This window comes from Dermochelys coriacea, chromosome 4 (genome assembly GCF_009764565.3).
Source record: "Dermochelys coriacea isolate rDerCor1 chromosome 4, rDerCor1.pri.v4, whole genome shotgun sequence".
Taxonomy (NCBI): Eukaryota; Metazoa; Chordata; order Testudines; family Dermochelyidae; genus Dermochelys; species Dermochelys coriacea.
In genome coordinates this window covers 94065803-94084384 of record NC_050071.1, presented here as the reverse complement: position 1 = coordinate 94084384, position 18582 = coordinate 94065803, and the positions used below count along the sequence as shown (strand labels likewise).

Here is an 18582-nt window from a genome sequence, read left to right as displayed (position 1 = left end):
TTACCTGTTCTGGTCATTTTCTTTGGGGCACCTGGCATTGACCACTGTCAGAAGACAGGATATTGGGCTAGACGGACCTTTGGTCTGACCCAGTATGGCTGACCCAGTATAGCTGTTCTTATATGAGAGGTAGCAACTTGTGATGGGGCAGCATCTGTAACTGCTACTGGTAGCAAAATCCATTGATAGCAGTTTTTGACATTACTCCTGGCACCCAGCTCCAGCAGCAGCAGAGAAGTAAGCCTGGACAGGGTTCCAGGGTACCCAAGAGCAACCCTCCACCTGTGTCTCCACCCACCAGGGCATGCCACCCAGGGCAGATGGAGGGGCTGGGGCTCCCCACAGTGGCCTGACTGACCCACTCTAGCCCAAGTTCTTGGGTCCTGCCCCCATAGGCTCTGCTGGCCCCAGAGCTGGGTCACACCACCCTGGCAGCAAGCAGCTCCCAACCCCGGGCACCAACAGCAGCAGCAGGAGGAGGAGACAGGGGAGTGCCGCCTGCACCATGGTACCAGCCAGTCCAGCAGTCATCTTGCACTGCCTGGCTCCCGCTTCTGACCTGGCGAGGGCCTCAGGGAGATGACAGAGGAGGAGGTGAGTCCTGCATTTACCTGAGGAGGAGCAGCATGTGGGGCCATGGAGAGGGATGGGACCTCCTGGTGATGGGGGGGGACAAACCCCTTCCCCCAATTTTCTGTCTAGCCTACCTTAAGGCCCCTCTTCCCCACCACCAACAGGAAGAGGTGGCACCACCCATGTGTAGAATATTGTAGGTATTCATATTGAGTAACGGCTTTATGTCTACAAACAGCACCAAAGAATTTTAAACCATTATCAGTCATGGTTGTCTTGTACTGCTAGGTATTTGTACTTTCATTCCTGTCCTATAACTAGATGTTAAGTTAGACAAACGTGCTTAAAGGAAATTTTTATTCTATTTTATAAAAATTATGACATATTTAATGTCAAAAAGGTTTACATAGTAAAAGGATTTTCTCTTTTCTCTGAAACGGGTATTTACAGTATGCTACAAATAAAAATCAGTTTAACTAAACATCCTGACATATTCCAGTCTTTTAGCTAATATATGTCAGGGTCTTATTTGACGCATTTTGATCATGTATTTTGTTTCAAATATAGCTCTGTTTTAATTCATAAAATTTTCCAACGTGGAAGAATCTGTATGGATTAAATATATCAGCAGAGTATAATATAAACTGTTAAAAATCTAACTGGATATATAAAGGGTTACAAAAGCAACAACAACTGCAACAACAAAAAAAGACAATGAATCTACACTGATCTAATGGGACACATTAGAATGATTTACTGAAACAAATATCTTTATGAAGGCAAGAAACAAAACAGCATTTTTTTCCATGTTAGTCAAATGTAATCACTTAGTGAAGACAGTACTTTTTAATATTGTTAAACTTTTTTTCTGTTCTGAAATAAAACAATTTCTATTTTTTAAAACCTGTAAAACCAACAATGTAAATGTCTTTCAAGTTACAGTAAAACCTGCCCTAAATATCACCTCTGAAGAGAGACCACTTGTCACGAGTGACTACTTACAGAGGCCACGGAAGACCACCGCTCTCTGGTGGCAAACCTTTGAAAAGAAAGACCACCTCTTATAAGCAACCACTGTTGCTAACTTCCATGAGTGGTCACGCTTGGCAGGTTTTACTGTAGTTCACTGCAAGTTATCACAATAAACCAGCTTCATCTTTTTTATTGTGAAAATGTTTCCAAGTTAGCTAACATGCAAGACAATTTTGTATGAAATAAATGTAATAGAAATAACCAAATATTTGATGTAGATATTTTAGCTCCTACTGTAAACATGCAATGCTGTTTAATAAACTGGGCTGTTCAACTGTTGCTCAGTTTCACACATCTACCCTTCCTCAAGCAAATTGGTATCAGATGCTTTACAGTACTCCCTCCTTAGCAAACCTTTCAAATGTTTTTTCAAAGATGCTTCTTTGTGCTGTTGCTTCTTGACGGTGCCAATAGCAATTTTATAGAACCAAACAAGACACAAAATGCAACACCACACACAGAAAACAAAATACTGCAGTTACAGGAGACAAAGCAACCTTTCACCATTTTATTACAATGTATTAACTCACCTGGAGTGTTTCTATTTGTTTTCTGATACTGTTGTTAGATGGCATCTAAATAAAGCAATGTGAGACAGCAAAACATAACAAACATGAGAATGGAAGGCACATGCATGTTAGATGAAAAAAAGCACAAAACAACAGGTAGCCATATACTAAGGACTCTATTCACAGAAATAAGGTTTTTGCTGGTAACGGCTTTGAATGCTCCACTAACTTCAATGGTTTAGTAGCAGTGGACACTAATTAATTTCCTAAGGCAAAAAATTATCTTTTCCCAAGAAATACCTAGTCTTCTACTCTACACTTCCCTTCCCACCTTTTTCTCCTTGTCCTTAAGAAGCAGAAGTAGTATCAGAGACCTCATCCTCAGACTCAAGGAAGCTGATAATCTCCTGACCAAGCCACTGAAAATTAACTGTACAGTATCCAAAATAATGGTTTAAAATATTAGCCAAAAACTTGAAAATACTGATACAGTTACATGCTACTGAATCAATTCACGGAAATATTTGTTAAGTGGAATACATTACTCATGTGCACCGTAATCTCCAATGAATTTCTATTGGTTTCTAGGTGAAATTTAGAGCTAATGCTATGACCAATAAAGCCCTATACTGTATACCAAGAGACCACTTCTTTCTCCATAACATACTGCCACAGCTGTGATCAGCAATGTTACAAAGCCCATCTTTTCTCCCTAGCTTTTGGAGGAGGGAGAGGAGTTATGAGAGTAATTAGTAGTATGAGAATGTTATTGTTTCAATTTTTAATTTTTGCCTGATTTTTCCTAGTGGAGGTCAGATGAAACCTGCTGATATTCTAATTAAATAATTTTGATAATTATATTTTAAAGAATGTCAGAGACATTTAGAGTGAATAGGTACTTAATCTTTATTATGCTGCATATATCTAAGTAATTCAAGAAAATGCATAAAAATAAAATATTACAGTGAGACCAGGTAAAAAATGAGGGAGGAAGTAAATCAAGAGAAGAACCTGCTGGGCAATTGACTACTCATGTAGTTAACGCCAACATGCACAGAGAAACAAGCTTAGCTGAAGCAAAATAAAAAGATAACTGGGATGGAGTTAAGTCTCAATCCATGGCTAGATAACCACAGAAAACAATAGTGGAACTGCAGTCCAAATGATTTAATAGTCTACCAAATACTCTGCTAAATCCCTCACCAATGTACAGTACCAAAACTTCTATGTTCTGCATTGCAGAAGCTCAAATATAAAATTTCTGCTGAATAGAGCCCTAAGGTAAATGTGTGAAGTTGTTAATGGGCAAGAAAAATATTCAAAGTAAACAATGCATGCTGCGCAGTTACTACTTAAACTTGTTGGCATTGATCATTTTAATGCATCAATTGCCAGCAATGGACGGTATGCCAGGAATATCTGACTTCAGGATGCAAAAGAAATTCAGCTTTTTTTTTTTAATAAAGGAAAGCTTCAATTGCAAACAAAAAACAAAGCAGACATTGAAAAAATTTGAAGTATGTTAGATGAAAAAATATACAAAAAACCCAACAAGCAACAGAAACATACAAAAGATGTCATGAAGACAAAAGAACCTTCAAAAACATCAAAATCTGTGTTTTGCTTTAGCAGCTTTCACCATGGTTTACATAATTTAAATCATAAGCATGTAGACATGATTTGGAAATTGTTACACATAGCTAACCAGAAACAATGCTAACAATAAGGTGAATCCATTACTTTGACAATATCAAAACCAAGATGTTAAACAAAACAAACATTACTAATAAACCACGTTAATCAAAATTTATGGAAGAGTATATTACAGTAAATAATTTAAGCTTTAAATTAGGACAAACCCCATAATTTCAAAATATCAATGATCTGTGTCATTTATTAATCCAGTAATATTGACAATGCTATCAAATTCAATCAAGAGTTAAAAGGGATACCAAGTTTTATATTCAAAATTTACACAACTTTAGAATTCGTATAGGATGTAGGGATCATTTCCCCTCCAAATTAAATATTTAGTTTCTTTTTTAATCAACTAGTTTATCACACAGGTAGATATATTTTGAAATTACTATTTATTTTACTTAAGTGTGAGCGCACGCACACATACACAGACCTCCCAGCAATAATTTTTATGTGATCAAAAGAGTTATTGTTTGTGCTCTCTGCTGGCTGTAGAACAACAGCTGAGTAACAAACACTGCTCCTAGAGCTATGCAAACATGAACCAATGAAGCTGATGCACAAAGATAGCATCAAATGGACCTAAATGAGTTAAAACTGTTACCTTTTGCATTTAAAAAAAAAAAAGTGCCATGCCAATTCCAGCACCACATAAAACACAGGAAACACATTACTAAACAATGGAGAATTAAAACATTCAAAAGGTTTTTAGAATAATTATTTGACAGTGTTCTTTTAAACAGCTAATTATTTATGTTGCCTTTGGTATTAAAATGCTTAAAGTACATAAGACTGAATGCTACTGATTTGTGAGAGGTTTCTGAACTAAGAATGTTTCTTACCTTTAAATGTGACAAACAGTTCTGCAGGAAAATGTGCCAGTTATTTAAAAAAAACTGTTTCTGACTGACACACAACAGGCAGGTGATCAATGGATACAGAGCCTACAAGGAGGGAAAAAAGAAGAATTGATCAAATTGCTCTGTGAGAAATACATTCAGGAACAACACAATCACCCCAGTAAAACCTGAGTAAGGCTTTGGGTGGTCAGGAACACTGCATTTTCCCTGTTCTGCCTTCACAGATTTAATATGGTTTGTAAGTACTTGAGCCATGGTGCCTTCTTCTGCTGGAGACAAAGTGCTGTAAGATTTGTTAAGGTGTTAAAAGTTTTTCAGCAGAAAGTATACTGGTCCTTAATACAAAATTGGTCTCATTCACAGTCATCTTGGTATAGGATGAAAGTTAGGGGAGAGAAATACAACCTAGTTAAATAATAAGAATAATGCAACAATGTTTCTGACTTTAAAAAAACAAAACTAAATGTCCTCTCAGCACCAAATTTGACAATGATATCATTACATTCTTGTTACAAGCTACAGCGTTTAAATGTCTATAGTGACAGCAGTTCCTTAATTCTTGGAATCCTAAAATAGGATACCAATGGAATCTCTATTGTACTCAAAGCCCACCATATGTGAATGTGAGTAAGAGATTATTTTAAAGTAATTTTAAAGTAAATTTAATAAAAGTACAAACCACAGACACAAAAATTAGCCTTGTGCCAGTTGCAAAGTGAGACGAATTCACTTGCATTATAGGAATGTGAATAAAGGGAGTGACAAATACTACACAAAAAAAATTTTAAAAAATAAAGAAAAGTATAGTTAGATCCTTGAAAGGAAACACACTTTAAAAAAAAAATCTATGAGCTAAGCTTGGGGAGATAAAGAGATGCTGGGAAAAGCTGAAATATGTGGGCAGAAGAGCTAATAGATAAGAGCAGGATAGCTAACAGGCAGCTGGTTTGCTGCAAAAAATATACCGTCTGCCACTTCTGCCCTTTAATTAAATCCACACTGAGATTCTGACTGAACAGAATTTATACTATCAGAGGAGATATTGGGGAATAACAACTCCACATCACAAACCACTAAAATAATTAAAAAAACCTGTCAGTTTCAGGAAAGGCTCGGGAACGAGAACAGAGGTAGAATTACTTTTCATTCACAGGGAGAACAAATCCTTCACAATGACACCGAGATCAAAGATCAAGCAGAAGCAGTATAAAAATGCATGAATTTAATCCTTGTGCTGCCTTTAGGAGTTAAGACTTTATATTAAAGAACTCTCTTAACTTTCCTTAGGTATATCATTCATCTAAAAATCTAATATATATATATATATATATATATCAGTAAATATGTGAAGAACTGAAATATTTCTTTAATACCAGTGAGTGCTTCTTTCTTGAGCTCAATTCAAAGGTAGTCTGGTAGAGCATCTCCACAAAATTTTTCAAACATGGCACATTCACTTCATTTTTAACAGCCTAGTGAAAATAAATATAAATAATTGAGTATAGAGATCTAGGCAGAAAGAAAGAAGTTAAAATATATTAAAAGCGGAACTATGCAGGAATATGAGAATTCAACATTTAGATGATCTTTAAGATTAGTGAAGTTATTCAAGTCTTTCTGTATAAGATGTAATGAGCAGCACATGAAATCAAAGCGTCATAGCATAAACATCTAGGAAAACAATGAAAATGTTGCGACTAACAAAGTTCAGAAACATCTGTTCTGAATTTGCATGCTTTAACTAAGGAAAAAGAGTCTTATTTTTAAACATATGCTAAGTGTGTAAACTATTTTACTAGTAGACAACACCAAATTCTTAGACAGAAGTTTCTTTTAAACTTTGTGTATTTTTTTGTTAAAAGAGGTCACTCAACTTTTCTCACTGTTGCCCTTTTTCCTTAATGCACACTAAATCTGAGAGCTGGGACTCAATAAGAATGGGGATTATTACTGTGTACCCTATCATAAATGCAGTGTCTTCATTTGTTTTCACAATTCAGGCACAAATTCACCATGGATTTGTTTCGATGCATGAACGTGCGCACACACTCTCACACTCTAAGGGCTTTCCCACTCTGTTCTATAAACCCAGAACTTCTGCCTTCTCATGCACCCACCCTCTCCCCATCAACACATCTCTCCTAGTCCATATTTAGGCTTCCATTGCTGACCAACTTCACTATGTGTTCTCACTTGACACTTCATCTTTTAATGTTAGTATTTGTCCAATTAATACTGTAAGTGCTTCATGGGAGGGACCTGTCTAAACTATGTGCTTTGTAAAGAAACATACACATCAAAGGTGTTACAGAAGTAGTCATAATTAGTTTGATTTTACACTGGACAGATGCACTGAACTTCACATTTGTAGCAACTGCAAGTTAATAATTTCTCTCTAGTCCTTCTACATAAAAGGTAACTGAATTTCTTAATTTTTATTATTTTGTTCATAAAGCAGTCATCAAAAAATGGTAACCCCATTTTGCTCAGTGCAATAGTCTGAATGTTTACATGATGAGAAGCAGACAAATTGTGAAATGCATTTGAAAAGTATTTGAGCCAACAAAGTGGCTCTCTTGATATAAAAAAAACTTTTACGGTATCAATTGAATAAAGTGGTTCAAAGAGGCATAATTGGCTCCATTTTACATTTAAATCTGAGTTGGGTTACTGTCTGTGATACAATGAAAGCGGTATAAAAGAAATTGGAACTAACAACACTGTCTTCTCTGATTGTAACTAAGTGAAGGGTCCCGAGTGTAATGACAGAAGTCCTTTCAGTCACTTGATGAATGGACTCAGGACCCACCATTCTTTGGGAAGGTACTTTATTTACCAGCAACGTGTTGTGGTCTGGCATTTGCTAATGAAACTATCATTTGACATAATCATCTCACCAACTTCTACAAAGTTTCTAAACTTATTTTGTGGAAGTTAATTGAGAAAGTGATGGCTGGCCAACATCAGACGCACAATTTCCTTTAACCTTTAGGATACCTATCATCCAGGCTTCAGGCTTGGATGGCACAGAGTCTTCTTGACTTACAACCTCCTCAGGGAAAGAGAAGTGTTATGGGCTGCTATGTTTTCAACATGCTGATGATACTCAGCCCTGTTTCCTATTCCTTTAGCCTAGGCAATGCAGTTTTCCTTTGTCATTATCTGTTGGAGGAATTAACTCAGATGAAAGATATTTGGCTCAAATTCAACTGCGTAAGATGCAGATGATACTTACTGGCAAGAGAAATCATTCTAAGAAAATGGCAGAGGCTGTGACTTTTCCCTCAAATGAGGGATTATGCCCACCAAACATCAAGGTTGTTCACAAATTCAGAGTCTTATTGGACTCACTTAGCCAAAGGACTGCATCCTTTTCTTTTGCACAGAAAATCATTTTTGAGGTCTGCGTACATTTCTGTCACCTACAGGATATAACAGGCAGTAACATGCTACACTTGGGGCTACATTTGAAGGCTGCTCAGAGGCTTCAGCGGGTGAAGAACAAGCCAGTGAGAGCTTTGCCTGAGTAAAGACTAAATAAGAACTGCAGAATTCAGCCTACCACAATAAATATGAGAGATAATAGTTATGGTGAGAGAGCAATGGTCTTTAGGCCTAGAGTCATACCAGATAATAAACAGGAAGTATGATATGCTTGCTTTCATAGGAGCACTTAGGTACTGATAGGTAAATTCTTGCCTCATTGCATTTGCCCAACAGCTTTTATGGGTCTGCACAAATTCAACCCAGTGAGGATTTATTGAAAGAATTGCCGGAAGAAAAACTAATCAAACTCACATGGGGGGGAGGGGAGGAAAGGGGAGGGAAGAAGACTACTTACAGCAGCCACAGGGATGAGAATCTCCACAAACAAACCAGCAAGTGCATGTTTTATATCTTTATCTTTTACTTCCAGGAAGTATTGAGCACATTCCTTTATGATCAAGTGTTAAAAAGACAGCAACAACAAACAAAAACAAAAGACAAAAAAAAAGACATTTTAAGTTTTAATTTGTTGTATAAAAACATCACCAACTGTCCTACACTGGCAGCTACTTAAAATTAATAATTTTAAAAATAAAAGTTAGCCTATTCCTCAGCAGCATCTGAGACTCATTCATACCATTATCAAAGGTAAGGTTTCAAATCCTATGCCTCCACCCCCAGCAATTTTTTTGAAAACTAGAAACAGTTGCAACAGCAGTTGTCTTTCTATTATGTTTTTTTCCCCATAAATAGAATTATAAGGTAAATCTTCCTGCTCAGATTATTTTAAAATATCTGAAAACACGTGGTACTCTTATGGTCATTACTAGAAAATTTTTAGGCATTAAGAATACTTAACATTTATAAATGTTACTATGTACTATCATAACTTGTATACAAAATGTAATTTTAGAGAAAATATTCACAGTAAGGGCTTGATCCTGCAAGACGATGAGCACTATAGTCTCAATCCAGCAAGATATTTAAGCATGTGTGTAAGTCTTTGCAGAATCAGGACCTAACTGGTAACTGACTGCCAAAAATATTTAGCTTAGTTTGAAAGAAGCTCTAAGTCACTGATTAATATAATGTTTAAAATATATATTAAATATGATGTCTCAAGATAAGAGTAAAAAATACCAAGTTGTTTTTGTACTAGGCAGCTTTGTTAGATTAAAACAGTTATTTAATGTTCTTGCAATTATTATTCTTTGAGACGTGTTGCTGATGTGCATTATACTGTAGGTATGTGAACACTTTGTGCCCTGGTACTGGAGAATTTTTCCCTACGGTACCCACAGGAGCAGCCCCACCCACAGCTGAGTTCCTTGTTTTTCAAGTGAATGTATAAACTGTAAAGGTGCCCCAACTATCCTCCAGTTCCTTCACACCGGAACCCAATGGTAGACTCTGATGCATCAGGGAAGGAGGATGGGTCATGGAATGGACATATGACTCAAATCCTGAAGAACAAACCATTACAAGAAGGTTAAGTAACCATTTTTTCTTCTTCAGGTGCTTGCATATGTCTATTACACTGTAGATGACTCCACGGCCCATGTCCTGAGGTAACAGCTTGGGAATCTCTTCTGAAGAGGGACTTCCTCACCTACATTTGCATCTTCCCTTGAAGTGGGCAGACAGTGTGTAATGTATGGCGGAAATATAGACCAAGGACCCATTGCTGCTCTACAAATGCCTAGAGTGGGGACGTGCGCCAGAAACGCATCTGACGTTGAATATGCTCTGGAGCACACACTGAGACTATCAGGAGATGTTACTTTCTTAGCAGTATAAACCATTGCAATGCAGTTGGTGATCCATTTGGAGGGTGTCTAAGGTTACATCTACACTAGCAACTATAAATAGTTCCATGCACATGGTTGTGCCATAACCCCCTTATTATCCACATCTAAACCTCAGAAGCACTTTTGTCAGAAGGCATGAATACAGGGCAAATAAGCTACCTGCTTGAGGGGCGTGAGTAAGTACATGCCTCAGGCTGTGGCACAGCCTCATACCCATGCAAGTTTGCTGTGTGGACAGGGATAAGGGGCATATACCACATTTCGAGTTTCAATAGTCCTCTGCACCCAATTACACAATGCACTGAACCCCTTTGTTCCTGACCCTTACCCAACCCATAAAGATCACTGTCCTCCCATTTTCACTACTAGTAATAAGCTGCACTTTTCACACCAGAACAGCTTTCTGCTACACTCTTTTGATCAATATAGGTGAACCTGGATCCTGCTTTGCAAAGAGCTAATCTGGCCTGCGAGATGTGGTTGGAGTACAGTCTTTCAAGACTTCTCCTGGAGTGGCAGGAACATACAGCTACACCAGGAAATTTCACTGAGGCTGGAGCAGGAGAGTACTGAGCTCAGTGCCGGGAATGCATCAAGCACTTGAGGCTTCTGTACAGGAGGGCAAAAGACTCCAACAATCTCTCATCGTACATGTCCCTTCTATGATGAATGGGACCAGGTGCTGTCAAGAGCTCCCAGTACACAGCCTAAAGTTGCTCAAAACTCCCTCCTCAACCCCACCTCACTGTCCGATGGGATGTCGATGAGGGCCAGAGCAAAGAGGCAGCAGGGAGCACGGAGAATATCCTGGAAGACCTGGAGGACGAGAAGCATGTTTCTGCGCCTCTACCTGGAGAAGCAAGTTGAGGAAGCAACCCTTTGACAAACCGGAGGAGGGCACTGAGCCACGACAGGAACCAGAACCCAAGGCTGGTAAGTTAAAATGGAGGCCCATCTTCCCCACCAATATCCCCTCTTGCACTGTGCTACATTCCTGATTTTAACCACAGCCCATGCTCTGCTTCAACTCTTAAACAGTCCCTGAGAAAGACAAGGGCATAAATCAATGATTTTATTGATTTCTGATGAACCAATTGTGACGGTGCCCCCCATAAGGCTTTATGGAAATATGTTTATGAACATATATGACATAACTGGAATATGTTTTAAGCTACATATGCCATGTAACATATTTATGTAAAGGTTATGATCTACTGAATCTATTCATCCTATTTGTATGCATGTGTCATTATTGCATTCGAAGTTATGAATATTGGCTATATACTTGTTTGATTTTAAATAACCTTAGTAAGGTATTTGGTCAGCTTCTTTAGAAAGGAATTTGCAAGTTAAGTGCCCAATCAAGAAGCACTTAACGCACAATGGATCTTGGAAGGCTCCAATCCACATAAGAAGTCTACAAGAGGACATTCAAGGAAGCAAGTGGACAATGGCTGCTGCCTGTAAAATCTGAGTCATGCATGGACATGTGACTTGCCTATGTGACTCCAAAATTCCATCTTGGAGCTGGACTTTGCATAGGAGAGAGGAGGGAGTCTCCACCCACAAGAGAAAGTCTATTTAAACCCTTGAGAGACCCCTCCATTTTGTCTTCAGCTGGCTCAAGAGATAGCCTCTCCACCCCCAAGAATACCTGAAAGAAACTGGAACACAGGACAGTAACTAAAGGGGGTGTGAGTGACTGCTGGACCCAGACTAGAAGGAGATTAGTCTGTAAAGGAAGCTTACTGGAATTCTTCTAAGGGTGAGGTTTTATCTGTATTCAGTTTTATTAGACATAGACTTGCGTGTTCTATTTTATTTTGCTTGATAATTCACTTTGTTCGGTCTGTTACTACTTGGAACCACTTAAATCCTGCTTTCTGTATTTAATAAAATCACTTTTTACTTATTAATTAACCCAGAGTATGTATTAATAGCTGGGGACAGAAAGGCAAACAATTTATGAGTTTACCCTGTGTAAGCTTTATACAGGGTAAAACGGATTTATTTGGGGTTTGGACCCCATTGGGCATCTGAGTGTTAAAAACAGAAACACTTCTTAAGCTGCTTTCAGTTTAAGCCTACAGCTGTAAGGGGAAGTGGTTCAGACCTGGGTCTGGGTTTGCAGCAGGCTAGTGGGTCTGGCTCAAAACAGACAGAGCATTGAAGTCCCAAGCTGAGAGGACAGGGAAAGCAGGGGCAGAAGTAGACTTGGCACATCAGTTGGCAGCCATTCAGTTTCCTAGTCTTGAAGCTGTAACAGATCTATCTATCTCTATCATCTATCTCTGATGTGGCCCTCACCCAAAACACTTGAGGCAGCAGGAGCAAGGGTCACTAACAGGCATAGGCTTTTTGCAGCCTGCATAAGATTTGAACCCCAGGAGACTTTGACATATACTCCCCACCCCAGTAGGCTGGATCCAGAGACCTGACAGACTGAAAAAAGGACAAAAGGAGGACTAAATCAAAAGAAATAAACAAACTTATAAAACTAAAAGAAAATAAAATGAAAAGTAAGAACTTTTTGAGTACCACCAGGTAGATCAAATAGTTGTCCACATGGAACACCAATGTGCTGATCATGGATGGTAAGAAGGAACTGGAAGAGGGACAGGGTGTCTCCACCCTTTATACCCCTATTCACAGCACAAGGGGCTCAGCGGTAGGCAAGGCCACTCCTTAAATTTCTGCTAGGGAAAAAGTCTCCATCACTGATGCACAAGGAGCTCACACACCATACCTACAGTGCAGTACACATATGCAAGCCATCAAAGAAGACAGAACCTTGCTAATGAAGACACACAGAAGTTAAATCTAGTCTCAAAATGATGCTGCTTTAGATCCAGATGGTGCACATTTACCTGCATGAACTGCAATGATGCTTCAAAGTCTTCTACAGGATACATTTTTACTCTGAAAAACTTCATCCCCATAATTAAGCTGATGATACTTTGTACTACGTGAGGACTCTGTTCCTTCTGCCGCAGTTCCTTTAATTCAGTGACAAACTTCTTCCTAACAGCCTGAAACCTGGATAATTTACACACATAGCAAACATTGATATTGCTTAGTTCAGTTTACGTTATTTCTATTTTAAACGTATTTTTCAAGTAACTTTATCTGACAATGATATTGTAGCTACAGTTAAAGAGACACAGTTAAGGTAGACAGATTTTATTTCTTGTATTTGATGTCTAGATACTGTGGTGATTATCATATTAGCATAAAACATATGTAGGCAGAGCAAATAACATTTGAGGGATGTCAGCTTTCTATTTACTCTATCTATATACCTAAAAAATGGCCGCATCTTTTTAAAAATCTTCCTGATGCACAGTTTTGCTTAACAAATGAGCACTTAGCTATTTTAAAATTACACTTACACTCACCGGCCTTTACACAAAAATATCTGAGGCATGTCTCTGTAACTGCATATAGACAGCATTTTTCTCATTTGAGTTGTATCTGTTCCATTCTTTGGAGGAGGAAATATAATGCAATTTACAAAAAGCTGCCCAGAGAGAGAGGATACCTATGCATTTCAATACCTTACAGGATGTAAGCATGGAGCAGATAATTTATTAGCTTTGAAAATATTTCTTCAGTGTCTAATCTGTAAAATCTTATTAAATGATAGAAATACACAATATGCATCTCATGAAGTTATGAGCCGTTAACACTCCCATTTTATTCCAACCCTCATTGGACAGACTTGGAATTGTACTCAAGCTAATGAGAGAGACTAATAATGAGAGAGAGGAAAGTGCCATACTGAAGGAAACACTGTGCAATAGAAAGATGTATAATTTATGTTTCAAAGAAAGGACAGCATTTCTTATTTTGTTAGACTATGGGAATGATGCACAACAATGTGTCTGCTATGCCGAATGTTTGATTAGTAGCCTACTTTCTTATGTACAACTATGGAAAAGCTTTCAGTTTGCTAACGTTATTAATAAATATGCTGTAAGTAGTAGTCAGGGAGGATAGTTTTACCTTTATAAAAAAAAAAAAAAGAGGGAAACGGAAGAGGTGAAATATCAAGCTTACTTTGATTGAGCAAGAACCCCTATCACTTCTGCATATAAATCTGCAATAATATGCACATTCCCAGTGTTGGTTCCTGAATACCTATGGGGAGAAAAAAGAAAAGAACAAGGATGTGCTTTTAGAAAATATTATTTGACCGTATCAACAGTATGCTCAGCAGTATACAAAACATAAAAAGGTGCTCCATGTAATGAGGAATTACCAATCTGAATAGAAAGACCACACTTCACTGGGAACTCTTTCAGACCTACATTCTGTTTTTAAGTTTAAAAATGGATAACATCTGAACTGGTGTAGGTTAATTTTGGTAGGCTTACTGGATGCAATACATTTTAAGGTGGAACTGTATACAGCACTCTACGTGGGAAGAGTTTATTTATGTAACCTGACAATGATCTTCTATTTTTCCTGCACTTATTGTGCAAATTAAGCTGTATATTTTAAGACAAACAAAATAAGCCTTCTATTGCACACAGCTGTCTTCTTTAAACAGTCATGATTTTTAGCTTCAAAAATCAATATTAATTACATTTTTTGTGTATTATCCCCAAATCTATTAGGTGTGAGGCAAACAGAAAACCTATTCAGTCAGTCTGAAAACAGCCTGATGATAAAGCACTGTGAATTAAAACAAAAAATATTATGTGTATGAATTAAACTTGACTTACCCTTCCTTGTGTTTAAAGTGCTTAAAAGCCAAATTCAGAACTTCATGTACTAAAGGATCTGGCACTGGATGAACAGGTATCTGAAATATAGATATAATTTCACTTTATTATATCAGTACATAAATACCACTGTGCTACGCCCCTTAGAAATATTCAGGAATAGATTAGGAGGCAGATCCTGAGATGGCTCAACTGTCACAGTTCCACTGACTTCAATGGAGCTGTTACAATTGAAACCAGGTGAGGTTCTGTGCCTAGATATTCAAGTACTATGACTCCACATCAGTGATGTGTGGCACTCTGTTAAATAATTTGACTACTGAGTTTAAGTAATCAAAAATGGCAATCAAAAATTAAGTGATCACATCATTATGTGCATATCATGAATAGCTATGAGTCTAGATTTACTGTTTCATTTCAGACCTCACTAACTGATGTGGTCTGACCATTCCAGATTTAACCTCAAATGTAGGGTAAAGATATTCATGTCAGGGAAAGTAGGCCAAAGGCATCAGTTTAAAAGCTTGTCCATCTGGTTAAGAGCAAAGAGAAAAAGCAAGAACAGAAAAAAGGAGTTTATGCCCAGTTTGTATCACATCAAAGGAGGTGACATAAATGTGTACGGAAATGGTTGAACACTGCCCCAAATGCACAGCCCACCTTTGCCCAGTGTGTGTGTGTGTGTGTGTGTTTTTTTTTTTTAAATAACTGTCAAAAATCATGTTTATGAAGCTTTTTGAAGATTAAAGTATTTTATAAGTACTATACATCAGAGTGGCCACGCACACATGGATTCATAGATACTAAGGTCAGAAGGGACCATTCTGATCATCTAGTCCAACCTCCTGCACAGCGCAGGCCAAAGAATCTCACCCACCCACTCCTATGAAAAACCTCACCCATGTCTGAGCTATTGAAGTCCTCAAATCATGGTTTAAAGACTTCAAGGAGCAGAGAAGCCTCCCTCAAGTCAACCATGCCCCATGCTACAGAGGAAGGCGAAAAACCTCCAGGGCCTCTCCAATCTGCCCTGGAGGAAAATTCCTTCCCGACCCAAATATGGCAATCAGCTAAACCCTGAGCATATGGGCAAGATTCACCAGCCAGATACTACAGAAAATTCTTTCCTGGGTAACTCAGATCCCATCCATCTAATATCCCATCTCAGGGGATTCGTCCTATTTACCCTGAATATTTAAAGATCAATTACTTACCAAAATCCCATTATCCCATCATACCATCTCCTCCATAAACTTATCAAGTAGGATCTTAAAACCAGATAGATCTTTTGCCCCCACTGCTTCCCTTGGAAGGCTATTCCAAAACTTCACTCCTCTGATGGTTAAAAACCTTCGTCTGATTTCAAGTCTAAACTTCCTGGTGGCCAGTTTATACCCATTTGTTCTTGTGTCCACATTGGTGCTGAGCTGAAATAATTCCTCTCCCTCTCCTGTATTTATTCCTCTGATATATTTATAGAGAGCAATCATATCTCCCCTCAACCTTCTTTTAGTTAGGCTAAACAAGCCAAGCTCCTTAAGTCTCCTTTCATAAGACAAGTTTTCCATTCCTCGGATCATCCTAGTAGCCCTTCTCTGTACCTGCTCCAGTTTGAATTCATCCTTTTTAAATATGGGAGACCAGAACTGCACACAGTATTCTAGGTGAGGTCTCACCAGTGCCTTGTATAACGGTACTAAAACCTCCTTATCCCTACTGGAAATACCTCTCCTGATGCATCCCAAAACCGCATTAGCTTTTTTCACAGCCATATCACATTGGCAGCTCATAGTCATCCTATGATCAACCAATACTCCAAGGTCCTTCTCCTTTTCCGTTACTTCTAATTGATGCATCCCCAACTTATAACTAAAATTCTTATTATTAATCCCTAAATGCATAACCTTACACTTCTCACTATTAAATTTCATCCTATTACTATTACTCCAGTTTACAAGGTCATCTAGATCCTCCTGTATAATATCCCGATCCTTCTCTGAATTGGCAATACCTCCCAGCTTTGTATCATTTGCAAACTTTATTAGCACACTGCCACTTTTTGTGCCAAGGTCAGTAATAAAAAGATTAAATAAGATTGGTCCCAAAACCGATCCCTGAGGAACTCCACTGGTAACCTCCCTCCAGCCTGACAGTTCGCCTTTCAGTAGGACCCGTTGCAGTCTCCCCTTTAACCAATTCCTTATCCACCTTTTGATGTTCATATTGATCCCCATCTTCTCCAATTTAACTCATAATTCCCCATGTGGTACGGTATCAAATGCCTTACTGAAATCTAGGTAAATTAGATCCACTGCATTTCCTTTATCTAAAAAATCTGTTACTTTTTCAAAAAAGGAGATTAGGTTGGTTTGGCACGATCTACCTTTTGCAAAACCATGTTGTATTTTGTCCCATTTACCATTGACTTCAATGTCCTTAACTAATTTCTCCTTCAAAATTTTTTCCAGGACCTTGCATACTACAGATGTCAAACTAACAGGCCTGTAGTTACCCGGATCACTTTTTTTTCCTTTCTTAAAAATAGGAACTATATTAGCAATTCTCCAATCATTCGGTACTACTCCTGACTTTACAGATTCATTAAAAATTCTTGCTAATGGGCTTGCAATTTCAGGTGCCAATTCCTTTAATATTCTTGGATGAAGATTATCTGGGCCCCCCGATTTAGTCCCATTAAGATGTTTCAGTTTCGCTTCTACCTCAGATATGGTAATATCTACCTCCATATCCTCATTCCCATTTGTCATGCTACCATTATCCCTAAGATCCTCTTTAGCCTTATTAAAGACTGAGGCAAAGTATGTGTTTAGATATTGGGCCATGACTAGATTATCTTTAACCTCCACTCCATCCTCAGTGTTAAGCGGCCCCACTTCTTCTTTCTTAGTTTTCTTCTTATTTATATGGCTATAGAACCTTTTACTATTGGTTTTAATTCCCTTTGCAAGGTCCAACTCTACTCGACATCAATTCCTTCCTAAGAATAAGGTAGATTTGGTGTAGAGATCGGTGTATAGATCAGGTACAAACACATCTAAGTGGGCCAATCTCACAGTGGCTCTGTTTAGTATCACATAAAAGGTGAAGAGGTTTTATATTTTGTGTTCAATGGAAGAGCTTTCCTTTTTAGCCTTTAAGCTATGTTTTCATTTTGCCTCCTAAGAGTCAGCACCTAAAAAGAGCCAAATATATTCTTTAAAAGATTATTTTTGTTCTGGAGGTACACCCACTTTTTACTACTTATTTAACTAATCAAATCACATTACACTACTTTAAATGTTTAAACAGGCTAGCTTTGTCAAATAATTAAATTTTCTAAGACTACTAAGTTATTTTTATTTCAGAAGTATTCTCCAGCCCCAACACAACCCCCCCAAAAAGAATTTTATGATTCAACTACAGAGAATGCAATACACCTCTCTGTCCTGGGACTTTCCTCCTGTAAAATTTTCTATTATTATATTTTATACATGAATAAATGTGAAGTTCAAACTCATGCAAATAATATCAAGTGTTAGCATGCAGCCAACTCTCTTCTGCGAAGTAGTAGGTTGATGATTGCTGATATTGATGCTACTGAGAATGGACAAAAATGAAGGTTACTTACCTGTAACTGGGGTTCTTTGAGATGGACACTGCATATTCCCAGTTGGGTTGCACCGGCCAGTGGAACCTTCTAATAGCAGTACCCATTTAAGCGCTCACACTCCCTCCTACCCCTTCTGATAGCATTCCCGAACGCTTGGAGGGTGAGGCTATAGAAGGGGGTCAGATGCCCTCTGCTGCCTCAATTCCTTCTACAGCTCCACGGCCTAGAGTCAAGTTCTATTAGAACTCAGTGGAGTACTAATATTCAAGCTCTCTACCCACT

At 38.1% G+C, this 18582-nt stretch overlaps 1 protein-coding gene across 16 annotated transcripts in view; it reads right to left on the bottom strand.

The window, feature by feature from the left end:
• FRYL (FRY like transcription coactivator) overlaps positions 1–18582 on the bottom strand; it is a 429780-nt gene that overhangs the window by 202257 nt on the left and 208941 nt on the right. For 12 of the 16 annotated variants that reach the window (XM_043513888.1, XM_043513887.1, XM_043513879.1 and 9 more), the window contains 7 exons: positions 14691–14770; positions 14023–14103; positions 12834–13002; positions 8514–8606; positions 6046–6144; positions 4655–4756; positions 2136–2180 (listed from right to left, as the gene is read on the bottom strand). In XM_043513888.1, coding sequence (XP_043369823.1) covers positions 2136–2180; positions 4655–4756; positions 6046–6144; positions 8514–8606; positions 12834–13002; positions 14023–14103; positions 14691–14770 — 669 coding nt within the window. The remainder of the gene's footprint in view (positions 1–2135; positions 2181–4654; positions 4757–6045; positions 6145–8513; positions 8607–12833; positions 13003–14022; positions 14104–14690; positions 14771–18582) is intronic. The other 4 variants (XM_043513885.1, XM_043513886.1, XM_038399654.2 and 1 more) reach the window with 1 other exon arrangement.